The sequence below is a fragment of the Falco punctatus genome, assembly GCF_963210335.1.
Source record: "Falco punctatus genome assembly, chromosome: 4".
Lineage (NCBI taxonomy): Eukaryota > Metazoa > Chordata > Aves > Falconiformes > Falconidae > Falco > Falco punctatus.
Genome location: NC_137583.1, coordinates 97,997,884 through 98,011,894, shown reverse-complemented (window position 1 = coordinate 98,011,894; position 14,011 = coordinate 97,997,884). Strand labels below are relative to the sequence as shown.

Here is a 14,011-nt window from a genome sequence, read left to right as displayed (position 1 = left end):
ATAACACGCTCTAGGAAGCCTGACAAACCAAATGTTGTCAAATGTTTTGTCCCACAAGAGAAAAGAATACTTTTTTTTTTTCCCCAAGGGCCTTACAAAACCAAAACCAGACAAAAATCCCCAAACCAGACCATACTGGAATGAAAAATGAAGTGGAAACTCCACTGAAAAAGTTGAAAACCACTCGGTTGAAGGGCTAAATTTTGTTATAACAAGGCGTCCCTCAGGCATCCGCACAAGGCCACAAGGCCCAGCGCCACCACACGTGGCTCCCACTGAAGCCGACCTACGGCGGTTCCACTCAACAGCCGCAGCCCCAACGCCGGGGGCGCAGCCGGAGCCCGCCTGAGGGGCAGCTCCCCCGAGGGGGTCCCGCTCCCGCCTCCCGCTCGCACCACCGCCGCCGTTAGCCCGCCGGGCGCCTGGCTCCAGGGCGGCTGCGCCCCTGACGCCCCGCCCTCTCCGGCACGTGCTGTCCCCCCGCCCTCTCCCGTCGCGACAATCCGCAACACCCCCAACAACAACATCCCCGCCGCAACATCCGGGACCTCCCCGCGGGCCCGCTCTGACGTCGGCGCGGTCTGGCTCGGCGGCGGCTCCGCTCTGCTTCCGGCGTCCGGCCCCGTCTCCTGGAGACGGGCGCGGGGTGCGGCCATCCAGGCGGTGCGCGGCTGGGACCTGGCGGTGTGTTCTCGCTAGAGTAAGGGGAGAAACACCCGGGCGTTCCCGGGGTCGCTCCGCGCGCTGTGCCGGAGCCCCCCCCTCCGGCTGTATTTTGTGGCGTGCACGGACAAGCTTCCGGCTGGGACGCTTCGGAATCTCGCCTTCCCCCCATAGGGGCGTGGGAGACTCCAGCCCGGGGGCGGGGCTCCGCTGATTTCGGTTGATGGCGGCGGCGCGCCGTTAGTACCGCTGCCTCTGCCTCCCCCCCGTCTCGCAGGTACGGCTGTTGCCGCCCCCCGCGGACGGCTAACGGCCGCTGACTGGCGCGGCGAGCGCGTGCCTAACGGCGCGGGGGAGCGCGGCGGCGCGCGAGGCGCAGCCCTCCGCCCCACCTGCCGCGGCCGCGCGCGCAGACAGCTTCCCGCCCCCCGTTCGCGCCTCCCCGTCGGTCCCCGGGTCTGAGGGCCTACTTGAACCCGGGAGTGCCGCTACCCCCGCTGAAGGGCTCCTGAGGGGCGGGAGACCCCGCCGGAGGGTGGCCAGCCTTATGGCACTCTCCTTACTGCGCCAGCTGGGCCGGGGGCCTGCTGTGGCCTAGGGCCTGCGGTGCGGCGCCTCAGGCCGGCCCAGCTGACTGCTCTTGACAGAGCTTTGACTTCAGGACAGCTGGAGCCCTGCAGGTGCTGCTCAATTCAGAGCAATTATGGCCTTTTTTTCACCAGGAGAGGGAACCCTGTCTCCTTGGTGTCCTGTGTCCAGCCCAGAGCAGGCGCGGTTCCCTTGGCAGCTGGAGTCTGCTGCTTTGGGTACTTCTGTGAGGTTTCAGATCTGCTTCAGCTCTTTCAGATCTGTGACAGGCTTCCACAGCAGCCCTCTTGCTTTTTCTTTATACCTTTTTCTTTTCACTTTTTGTGTCACTTTATTAGATCTCTTTTTACTTTGTGTCAAAACTAATTAACATATTCCAGCTGTTCAGAATCTGTCTTGTCTGTCATGCTCCGTTGGTTTGTGTACTGAAATTATGGCATAGCCATTACTCTTGCAGTTTGGGGACTCAAGACTAGAGGCTTTTCCCCTAGTAGCCTCTTGCAGAGCAGCTAATAGGACCCTATTTGCAAGTACTGCCTCTTATGAGGTAGCAATGAAGGCTTCCCTTTCTCATGGCCATGACTACTCTGTCCTATTGTGCATTTGTGTGTCATTGGTCACGCTTATGTCAGACAAACAGATACATCTGTATTTGGCATTGAGCCTGGCATATATTTGTATTGTTTGTTGCGTGAGTGGATGATAATGCCTTTCGTATGACCAACATACAAAGGTAGCTTCCATCCACCTAATGTGTATATGCATCAGTCTTTTGATGAGGTGCACATGTCAAGTTTGAAGTATTCTTGGGAAAGAAGTACAGGGAAGGGGCTGTGGTCATGTAAATTTTGGGAGTGGGCTGTAGATTGGCCATTTTTTTTGCCAAATACATTTCTATGGCATTGCTGTTCTGGAACCTCGCTGTAGTAGGGGAAGACATTATGGGGTTTTTTGTTTGGTTGGGTTTTTTTGTTTGTTTTTATTTTGTTGTGTTGGTTTTTTTTTTAAGCTGTCCAGAAAAAGAACATAAGGAATGATATGATGATCTGCATGAATCCGAAAAGAGAGGTGGGGAAATGGATACCTCCTTCTGTTCTGATGCTGTCTTTGTGCCTTATTTTGGGGTATTTGGCAAGCTGATCATTGTATAATTACTTTCTTCCCATAGATAATTAGAAAAAAAGTCTTCCTTCCTATATTGCACTAGCAGTACCTAGCTGTTTGCTTAGTGCTAGATAAAATCAAAGTAATTTACAGTATTAATCTGAAGGCTGGTGAGATTGTTTCTTCTATTGGGAAGAAAACTTCTGTTTTAGGTAAATACCTTTGGTAAAGGAAATCCTGGAATCATGAGGTTCCTATATATGTCGTAAATTCTGGTTCATCTGAGTTCTGCTTGGTACCTGGCTGATATTCTGGCAAGAACTGGTGTTTTAGTGACAGGCTTTTTGTTTGGTGCTGCCCAATGCTTTGTTGTATTTTCACTTGAAGTCTTGTCTGAAAACTTGGGGATTCCCTGGTCTTCATTTTAGTCTTTGATTTGTCACTTTTGGAGCTTAGTGTTTCATGAAAGAGTTAAAGTGAAACTGAGTTTGTGATTTGCGAGTAGGCATTTGGCAGCTGTTCTACTTAAGCAGCTCTTCCTCTCCATCCTTGCTCATCATGTTGCTGCACTACCCTCTCCAATATGCTGCTTTTATATGGTTTTATGATAACTACATTGAGAACTGGTCCTGTTGAAGAAAACCCAACAGTTTTATAAACAAAATGGAGTAAGTAATGTAGAAACACCAACTCCAAATGGCTTGGAACTAATTAAACTGGTAGTTGGAAGAACTGGGCACTGAATGTGAAGCTGTCCTGGAGGTCGATGAACTTACTACAAGGTGGTCACTGAGGGCTAATTAGCAATATATCCTGTTTCTGGAACATGCCAGTATTGGGATTCTGTATCCCTCTGCTCTTAACCCAGTGGAATAGCTGAGGAGCAGGATTGAAAGCTGGTGCAGAACTCTTACTTCATGTATTATAGTTGCTTCGATGTTTTGCTATCAGTTCTCCCATTGTTCCAAGATGCTCAGAGAAAATAGTTATGGATCAAAAGAATTAATGAGACTTCTATGAAAGGCATCTGACTACTTAAATATACAAGTGTCACTTGCTGGGTTTGCAACAAATGACAGATATTTCATTTGTTTCAGTGTGTAAATGAAAGCATATACAATTCTTGAGACAAAAGTGATAGTTACTGACTCCCACAATGCAACATTTGCCCACACTCTTACACAGCTTTTGTCTGCAAGGAATTGTTTTTGTCCCTGAAAAATTAACAGTGAGTCCTATAGCTGGTAGAGCCACATTCAGCTTAGCATTGCTGGGAGCGCTAATATTCACAAAGTCCCGTGTTTTTCAGTTAATGTTGATGAAATCAGTTTCTTGGCAGGTTTAAATTACATTGTGAAAAGTTACAGGGGCACGTTTGCCTGAAGTGCTCTTGGGCAGAAATGGCGAACTTATTTGGCAAGGCTTTCAGTATAGAATATTTTCATTTGTGCAGCAGTTTTATGTTCAACAAGCAATTTTAATTTTGGTTGTGTGATAAAATATTAAGAATTTGTAGGTCTGTAACTTTTCAAATGTGTTAAGAGCTTTGAAAGTGGAAAATTCTACTACCCATTCAAAATTTTTATCACATTTCCTGAGAGGAGGCCTTCTATAAAGTAATTGTGTTTGATCTTGCTGGAAGACTATAATCCCTATTTTTGAGAATTGGGAGGGTAAATACTATAAGTCAATGACTATTAAATATGAATGCTTCCCCCTCTTCCTCCTGTCTTTAAAGGTTTATTTGCGTATGAGATAAATGTCATGGTTTCAAGCCATTGTCTGTAAAGCATCGTTAACTATGGAGAACTTCATTTTGTATGAGGAGATTGGAAGAGGAAATAAGACAGTTGTTTACAAAGGAAGAAGGAAGGGGACAATAAATTTTGTTGCCATTCTTTGCACTGATAAATGCAAAAGAGCTGAAATAACAAACTGGGTAAGTAATGCTTTTTCCTGCTAAACCTGGGAAAAGATCTTACAAAATCCTTGTAGCACAGGTAATGTAAAAGAAAAATACCTTGTGCTTCTTTAGAAGGAGTTTTGTCACCATTGAGGTCAGCTTCTTAAGATTTTAAATTCTTATGCTTTTAATAGAGTCTTATCTGACTTGAGTTTGCGTAAACCCATATTTACAGGCTTACTGTTTCTGTGATGTGTCAGAGAACTTGTAAAAACAGTTACTTGCATGTAGTGGTTTGCTTTATTTTGTTATTAGTTGTGCAAATCCAGTGGTAGTAATAACCTTCCAGTAAATAATCAATTTCTTACTTGACAAGAATAAATATTTTTTGATGAAAAAATAGCATTTAAGGTAAATCAGTTCTGGTTTGTAAAACCTTGGCAAAGTTTTAAACATATCATACTTTATGGAAAAGAAACTGTGACACAGTTAGACATTAAAAATACTTTATTTTTTGAGTAGATACATTTTGCTTCTGTGGTGGGTTGACCCTGGCTGGATGCCAGATGCCCACCAAAGCTGCTGTATCACTCCCCCTCCTCAGCTGGACAGGAGAGAGAAAATACAACAAAAGGCTTGTAGGTCAAGATAAAGACAGGTGGATCACTTGCCACTTAACTCAGGGAAGTTAATTTATTGTAAATCAAATCAGAGTAGGGTAATGAGAAGTAAACCCAAATCTGAAAACACCTAACACCTTCACCCCACCCCTGTCTTCTTCCCAGGCTGAACTTAACTTCCAATTTCTCTATCTCCTCCCCCCAAGTGGTGCAGGGACACGAGGAATGGGGGTTACAGTCAGTTCATTGCACATTGTCTCTGCCGCTCCTTCCTCCTCACACTCCTCCCCTGCTCCAGCGTGGGGTCCCCCTCCCACAGGCTGCAGTTCTTCACACACTGCTCCAGCGTGGGTCCCTCCCGTGGGGTGCAGTCCTTCAGGAACAGACTGCTCCAGCGTGGGTCCCCCCCAGGGTCACAAGTTCTGCCAGGAACCCTGTTTATGTGGGCCTCCCGCTGCTCCGGTGTGGGTTCCTCCATGGGCTGCAGGTGGATATCTGCTCCACCATGGGCCTCCATGGGCTGCAGGACCAGTTTGCCTCACCATGGTCTTCCCCACGGGCTGCAGGGGAATCTCTGCTCTGGTGGCTGGAGCACCTCCTCCCCTCCTCTGCACTGACCTGGGGGTCTGCAGAGCTGTTGCTCTCGCATAGTCTCACTCCTTTCTTCTACTGCAATTTTTGCCCAGATTCCCCATCCCCACCTCCCCTTCTCAAAAACATTATCCCAGAGGCGGTGCCACCATCACTGATGGGCTTAGCCTTGGCCAGTGGTGAGTCCACCTTGGAGCCGGCTGTCATTGGCTCCATTGGACACAGGGGAATCTTTAGCAGCTTCTCACAGAAGCCATTGCTGTAGCCCCCCTGCTACCAAAACCTTGCCACGCAAAGCCGTTACAGTTTCATGTTCCCTCTCGTTGCTTCAATGATCATTTACTGGGTCATTAACAAATTTGGTCAATGTAAACTTTTTGTTCTTAGCAGCATACTTCTCTTAGAAAGCCCTTGGGGATACCCTACATACCACTGTGGCAAGATACAGAGGCTTCTGTAGAGAGGAGGCCATGTAGGTGTAGTAGAAATATAGATTTCCAGGGACCCTTGAATGATTGCTCTTGCCTAATAAGATAAGAATGATGTAAAAATTTCTTTTTACTTCCTCTTACTGTATTCACTGTATTGTCTTACAATGTGTTCCCAATGGAAAAGAAAATAGAAATGCAAGTTTGACTCCAAATTCTGATTTCCAGTTTTACTGTTTTAGTGATGCAGGAAGGTTAAATAGTGCTTATAACTTTGGGCTGGGGAACTTTGTTTTTTTTTTTTTTCTGTATTTTTAAAAGTGAGTGAGTTGGGCAGGGTCTGTGAGGAAAGTTATCTTTTCTCAACATATATGTAAAACTAAAATATTTGAATTGGAGAATAATTTTAGTGAACTGGAAAAGGTAAGAGAATGAGTAGTTAGTCTAGAATAAATTCATATTGTGTCTCCTTGTCTTAAGTCCATATATATTGCTTTCTCCCCCCCGCCCCATTAAGTATGTTAAGTTTGTTCTAGGTTCGTCTGACTCACGAAATCAGACACAAGAATATAGTGACATTTCATGAATGGTATGAAACCAGCAACCATATCTGGCTTGTAGTGGAATTATGCACAGGTGAGATAAGCTCAGAAGGTAAAAATTTGTAGAATGAGGATTTCATATAATATTTTATCCACAACAAATGTGTGTTTGGAAAACCTTAGTAATTATCTGATTATTAACATGAGAATCCTATTTATATATAGCACAGTTTTTGCTTTTGGAAACATTTTTAGAAATCATACTTTTCTACTTCACTGTATATGTATGTTAACTGTTAACTGGTGTGATGTAATGTTGGTTTGTAATAGCTGAAGTGATATGGTGTTCAGGGGAACTTAACTACCATTCAACTATTCACAATTTGGTTTTAAGTAAAAATTACTTGATAAGTTTTCGAAGGACTGGCAGCGTTAGTGTTCTTTTTTTCATTTTATAGCACACAGTAATAAAGATGACAAAGAGCAAATCAAGTTATAATGTACAAAAGACAATAATGTTCAAATGAATTTTTTAATCAGAAGGCAATTCTGTAGCTAATAGTAAATTATTTAAGTTTTCTTCCTGTTCAGTAGAAGTATTTTGACTTTTCTGTTAAGATGTTAATTTGGGAGCTCTGGCAACCTAAAACTGCATTAAGTGATTCACTGAGTTTTGATAGGTTCTCATCAATCCATTACAGACATCTTTTAAAGCTTTCTCTAATTTTGATGATTGCATGTTTTAAACTCCAGATAGTATGCCTTACTCCACATGGAGGGGAAAGGTGGCCAATTGTGCAGGTGATTCATGTTAGTATTTTGGTATCTGGAGTTTGTATCATAGTAAAAGTCCATATTACACACAGTCTTTTTTTCTATCCAGAATTCTTTTTCAAAAATAACTGAAGCAGAGAAGCTACAAGTTGGGGGGGGGGAAGGGAAGGGAGGTCAGGCCATTCTGTCATGTATTGAGAATGAAGTTAATTACTCATATGGAGGCTGTGGTCTATTTGCTTAGTCTAACTTATGGGCACATACTTACGTTATTAGACGGGCAGCCTTTTATTAAGTAAAATTTGATTAATGTATTTTTTACCTTGCAGTACTGCAGTTTGCTGTAGGGAGAGTCTGGAAGCTAACTTACTTCTAAATAGACTGACATGGATTTCTTATTAATTTTGTAGAGCCCTGAAAATCACTTGAAATATGGAAGGTCTCTCTCACTTGTCTCAAGGTGACAAAGTGAGTTTCTGTTACCAGATGCAGCATACTCTTCCTGCGTTACTGGTTTCACTAATTTTTTTTCTCCTTTGCGTACTTGGTTATATTATGGAATTATTCTATATGTAGTCCTCTGAATTGAATTATTAAAAGCAGTGATTAAAAATGATGGAAAATTCTTTACTATAGGTATGTAAAGCAGGCTTGGTTTTAAAGGAGCCGGCTGATTTACTAAACAGAATAAAAAAAGGTTTAGAAATAAAATAATTTTAAGATTCAGATTGAATAATTTAAAGAATACTGTGATGACAGACCTTTTAGTGTTGCTATTCTATGAAAGAAATTACTGAGCAAATGGAAAAAAGCTCAGGAAAATCTGTTACATGATTTGGAATAAAGGTTCTAGTATCCTTGTCTATGGAAAGCTCTCCTAATTCCTGTTTTCATTCAGGGACTTAAATTTGTGTCTTTTTTTTTTTTTTTCTGTTTTGTTTAATCTGCATGATTTAGCTAAGATATAAATAATAGATAATGCAGGAAGCCCACAGATAATTCATGAAATCCAAACTGTAGTCTCACGAGAACAGGTTTGATACAGGAGTAGAAAAGGACCAAATCAAGTTGAGGAAAGGATTCTGGGGGGGAGATGGGAGTGTGGAGTTTGGGATAAAGACTGGGACAGGGAGGACGAGAAAGACTATTTGAGCAATGACCTTGTGGAAAACGAGATTGGGAAAAGTCCAGGTCCTGTTACCAGTTAGGACAGGAATGGCTCAAATGGGATGAGTCTGATGGCGTACCTGAGAATCAGTGGAATGTGAGGAAGTAGTTGATGGGGGAAGGAGAGAGGTTTTGCAAGGACAGAGAAACAGTAGGAGTCAGTGGGGAAAAGCATAGAGTGAATGTGAAGCCCAGGGAAGGACACAGGTGATAGAGGATATATGTGAGGTTTATTTGAAAGGCTTTGTAGGTGTGATCTGCTCAGAAACAGAGGAAGGTTTGGTTGGAACTTAGTGGAGAAAGGGAAGTGGTGATTTTGGGAGGACAGAGAAGGGTCTCATATTAGTGTGAGAAGTCCAGAGAGATATGAGTAGGACTTGCTGGGGCAGGAAGCTGGGATTTACGTGAGAAACCTGGGAAGTGAAAGCTTATTTCTGTGTGTTTCTGTTCTGGTTTTTCGATTCTTTTTTCCTTAAAATAATAATAAAAAAAAGATAAAAGAGAGAGGAAAGGATGAAAATAAAAGACCTGGGGCACATGAGTCAGGAAAAGGACTGTACGGAAATACTATGTGTGAAGAACAAACAAAAGAATTTCTATTGGATGTTGTTGACCTCAGAATGTAACCCACTTTTACTATTTCTGATGTCTGTGAATTCAGTGAAAAATTACCTGTCAAGCTTTAGCACTTGTTCACCGAAGTTGTTAGCCTGTTCTTAGTATTGTTTATTCTTTTAACTCATGCAGCAGGGATCAGTTAAAAGGAATTTGAATAAACCCTTTGGATAGTATTATGTTGTGACGTGGTGCAGTTTCTGGCTTTCTTTTTTCCCTTCTGTTTCCTTTGTAAAATATATGAATATTAAAGTAATTTTCATGTCATGCACTCCATTTAATTGTAGTCAAGATATTTTTGGTCACAGTACTGGAAATATTTTTTTCCTGTACATCTTAGATTTTGTAATTATTATTTAATCTCAGGAAATATTTTTAGTATCTACTGATAGTGATTTTTGCTTGACATCCTTTGAAGGAGCTTATATAATGTACTTGGGGAACTATTTGTATGATGTCGTCTTTACATGCACTTGCTGACTACATATAAATATATTTCAGGTGGTTCTCTAGAATCTGTTATTGCTGAAGACAAACATCTACCTGAAGATGTAGTGAGAGAATTTGGTGTTGATTTGGTTACTGGTTTATACCATATTCATAAGCTTGGAATTATCTTTTGTGAACTGACACCTGGAAAGGTAAGAAGGAGTATTATTTATAGGGGATGCTGCATATTACTTTGTAGGCCATCAGCATTTAGTTCATTATTTCTGTTTTACTATTTGGAAGAGGCTCGCCTCAAGTTGGAGGCCAGTTGAGCTTTATAATACATGTGAAGACAATGAGAGACAAGTCTGTAGCTTGAATATTTTATGATCCAGTTGATTTCTTCCATTGTATATTTGATATGATGTGATAGATTCTTTTTGATTTGTTGTACCGGTTTGAATTAATGAAGGATTTTAGTTCTCTGTCCTTGGACATGTAACTTTGCTGTTATGCCTATTCTATCATGCTGTAGAATATTTTGAAGTCACAGAAAATGCTAATGAGGGAGTAAAATTAACTAAACTTTCTTTGTTAATAACCTTCTCTTGTTTCCAAGTACCTTTTAAATTATCATCTTACTCTTGCATAAAAATACAAATATTTATGTGGTTTCTGATTGTGTGTGAAGTTTAGGTATAGTTTTGTCAAAGTCCACATTTGTTTTTAATTTACGTAGTCACCAGAATATTAACTATAGTAAAAAAAAAATAACAGTAATTGGTTTTGATCCTAATCTATAAGTCATCAAGTTGCCCTTCTCTGAATTTTCTGTAAAACTTGCACAATTATACTCAGTTTCTGTCACTTGTGGGTCCAAAAGCACTAAAAAAAATCCACCTGACTGAATCCCACCATCCCACCCCTCCACCAACTGACTGATGGAAGAGTTCTCTAAACAACATTTTTGGGATTATGAAGCTATTAATTACAACAATAAGCAGTGACCACATAGAGAAAACTCTGCATCATTGGAGAAAATCTTCGGAATTTTCTCCAAATTAGAATTTTTGTCTTCAAATAAAGTGAAGTATCTTTTTACTACACACTTATTTTCCTATACAGGGTTACTATAATTTTACTTTCTTTTCTATAGTAACGTTGTTGTTCATTTAGATTTAATAATGAGTAAACAAAAGTGCACATTAAACACCTTGTAAGGGTTCTGTTGTGAGATTCTGGAGTTTTGTGGTTATAAGAAAGAGGACACTATTGGTGGTGACTTAAAAGAAAAAATTTCAGTGCTTTCGGTTATAGTGATCATCTATATGTACTTAAATGGTTTGAGGTTGTGATTTGTTTTTTTATAATAAATTATTTTATACTTTGTGTTGGGAATTTCATTAGTTGTAGTATATGATACTTGTATGTCAGATTTTCTTTTTTCTTCTAGATTCTGCTTGAAGGGCCTGGCACTTTGAAATTCAGTAATTTTTGCTTGGCTAAAGTGGATGGTGAAAACTTGGAAGAAATTTTTTCTTTAGTTGGATCTGAAGAAGGCGAAGGAGATGTCAGTGAAAGCAATCCACAAAGATACCTGAAAAGCAGGTTTCGAGGTAAGATCTTTTTACTAGCCCAAACTAACATATACCAAGGGGACAGAATGAAATCTGGAAAAAACCTTTGTGGCAAGCAATTCGGAGAGAAGACCTTGAAATAAAATATATGTTTATTGTTCTGTTGGGGCTGACTCAATTTCTAGGGCAACAGGATAATTAATTCTGTTGTATTATCATTTGTAAAGATTAATGTTTTTGCCTGTGTCTTTATAACAGAAAGTACGATCTGTACATATTTTGTAAGTAGGTTTAACATATCCTGCATATGGGGAATTTTTTAAGTAAGTTCAAAACCAAAATTTAGCTCTTAAGGAAGGTTGGTCAGAGGTCATAACTTAGAGGGAACAACACCTGCAAGTGAATAGAAAGAAAATAAACTGTATTTACAAGTATATAGTAATAATTCTAAGTTTCACAAAGCCAGTTTAACTAAGAGCTGGAAAAAATATACTCCTGTCTGTCATACAATGTATGACATATTAACAACTCATGACCTTTACTGCTTTTTGTAAATAGACTTCAGGTTATTTTTTGGATTGAAGCTCTGATGTAGGTGATGATAGACTGTAGTATAATTGTATAATAATTTTTCAACATAACATAACATAACTGGAGGTGGTTTATTTTAGATTTCTTTTTGCAGCTTGGCATCAGATCCCTACAGTATGGTTTAATGTTCAAAAGGTCTGTCTATCCTGAGCATGTTTTAATTATTTTATGAGCTGTTCTTGATTTTTTTTTTCTTTGCAGAAAAAAAGGTAAAATTTCAATAATTAAAAAGTCCCAACAAACCCAAAACAAACAAAATCCTAACCAAACTGAGTATATGAACGACATCTGAAATGTTTCAAGGTAGCAAATTCATTAAAAATTATTATATTTTTGTTTGGATTTGTTGGTGAGGCTTAATTGTTAATTGATGAAAACTATGGAAGATTGCTAAAATTTTGGACATTCAGAATTCAAACTGACTGGCTTTGCTAACTGATGAAATTGTATTGCTGGTATTTAGTTGATATAAGACTATGTATTTAAAAAAAAAGTTTAAGGAAAATTGCAAAAGAATCATGCGTTTACAATCTTTTGTGTTTCGGTTATGAAGTAATTGGAGAATGAAGAGATAACTGATACTGGATATATGATAAAGAAAATTGATTTAAAATTAATCCTGTTCTCAGAAAAAATTGAGCCATGGAATTATTTATGGACTTCTAAAAAGTCTGTGCTGTAGATGCTCTTTTTATGGTCTAGGATTAAATTCTGTGAACTTTGTTAAACGTATATGCAAAATTAAGTAAGTACTACACAGAACTGCTGCTTCTTTCATTGGAGACTTTGCACTGCTGTACTTGCATTGTCCTTTTTGATGCAAATGATCCAAAGTGATTTCTAGTTAGAGGCTCGACTGTTTCAGTACCTTTTACTTAAGAATGATAATTTCTTTTTAAAGTATGAGAAAGTTACTGTGCTTTAGTTTCAACAGGCAGATCCATGCAGATGCAGTAGGCTGCAAATACTATGTTATTTTTTCATCGAATAAGAAAAGTTCAGAAACTTGGTTTTAATCTTCTCAGTCTTTTATTAGTCATTATCTCAGACCATCTCACAGACCTCTATTTCCAAGATAACGATGTGTATAGCAGTTACTGTTATCAGGAATGGTGGAATTCTTGGCAATGTTTTATGCGAACAAAAAGAGCTTTCTTTAATACTTTGCTGTCTCCTGCTGAAAGTCCACACTGGAAATACTAAGACCAAGAACAGATCTTTATTCAGGAAGAAATACAAATCTAATCTCTTTCCTGTGGCCTTTCAAAACAGCTTTTTTTGATGTGTATAGTTAATGACCTTTTGTCATTTAAAAAAATAAAACCCAAGAACAAAAGAATCCAAAATAAACTTTTTAAAGGATTATGTAATTGATACTTGTGCTGAGTTTGTGTAATTTTTTTGGAGATTATTTAGAACTGAGTTAGTGTTTACATGGGAACTACTGTAGCAATAGGAACTATATGTTTCTTTTTCTATATCAAGACAAAAGGGGTTTGTGTACTATATTTTGATATGTGATGTTTTCATAGTGTGTTAGTGTGAAAATAGCTGTAACTAGTTTGGATCAGTGATCTAGTTGGCTAGCTACTTTGGTTTTGTCACAAAGTTTCTAATTTTGTGAAGGTTTATGTCTTGGGATAGCTTTAAAAAAAAAACCAAACCCAACAACTAAAAACCAAACCTGCTTTAACCTAATTATTTCTGTTACTCATATGATGATTATGTTGTTTACCATTCAGCTTAATTTGTTTGGCTCTGGAAGCTGTCAAGGCATATCAAAACTTCCTTTGCATGAATCTCTGTGTTAGGAAAGTGTAGCACAAGTCAGCTTAGTTAACAGAAGTGAAATAGCAAAATAGTGTATAAAATCCTACATAATTCAGTAAAAGTATAGGAGATTAGATTTGGTATCTGTTTGCTTATAGTAAGTGAAAATAACCCCTAACTCATTGAACTGTGGAGACAAAGTTTGAAGTGTTGAACAGGATAAATGCTGAATGAATAATCCAAGTGCGTTATACATACTGTATTTTGTAGGCTCTCCATTGTACACAGCTCCAGAAGCAATAAAGGGAGAAGACTTCTCGAAAGCCAGTGATCTGTGGTCCTTGGGATGCTTACTTTATGAAATGTTCTCAGGTTGTAAGTTTGTGTATCTATTTAATATTCTTGATAATGGAAATATAGGTCATGGTCCCAGAGTAAATTCTTGTTAACTTCCTAGGGGGGTTAAGACATAGAAAAACTTCAGACAGGTTTTAAAGAGTTTGTGAAGAATATACTATCTGTACTTAAAAAAGGAGAGGGAGGTGTCTTCATCAAATAGTAAGTGGATTAATACTGTTGTCCTTTTGATTGTGATCTAGATATTATGTTAACCAACATGTATTGTTTAAATACTATGATCTAAAACTAT

At 39.5% G+C, this 14,011-nt stretch overlaps 1 protein-coding gene across 5 annotated transcripts in view; it reads left to right on the top strand.

Moving 5' to 3' along the window:
- Positions 1-591: 591 nt before the first annotated feature.
- The window catches only part of ULK4 (unc-51 like kinase 4), a 249,658-nt gene continuing 236,238 nt past the window's right edge, over positions 592-14,011 (top strand). The window contains exons 1-6 of one of the 5 annotated variants that reach the window (XM_080382620.1): positions 592-646; positions 4,094-4,294; positions 6,434-6,533; positions 9,497-9,636; positions 10,878-11,040; positions 13,633-13,734. In XM_080382620.1, coding sequence (XP_080238746.1) covers positions 4,115-4,294; positions 6,434-6,533; positions 9,497-9,636; positions 10,878-11,040; positions 13,633-13,734 — 685 coding nt within the window. In that variant the 5' untranslated portion in view covers positions 592-646; positions 4,094-4,114. The other 4 variants (XM_080382617.1, XM_080382621.1, XM_080382619.1 and 1 more) reach the window with 4 other exon arrangements.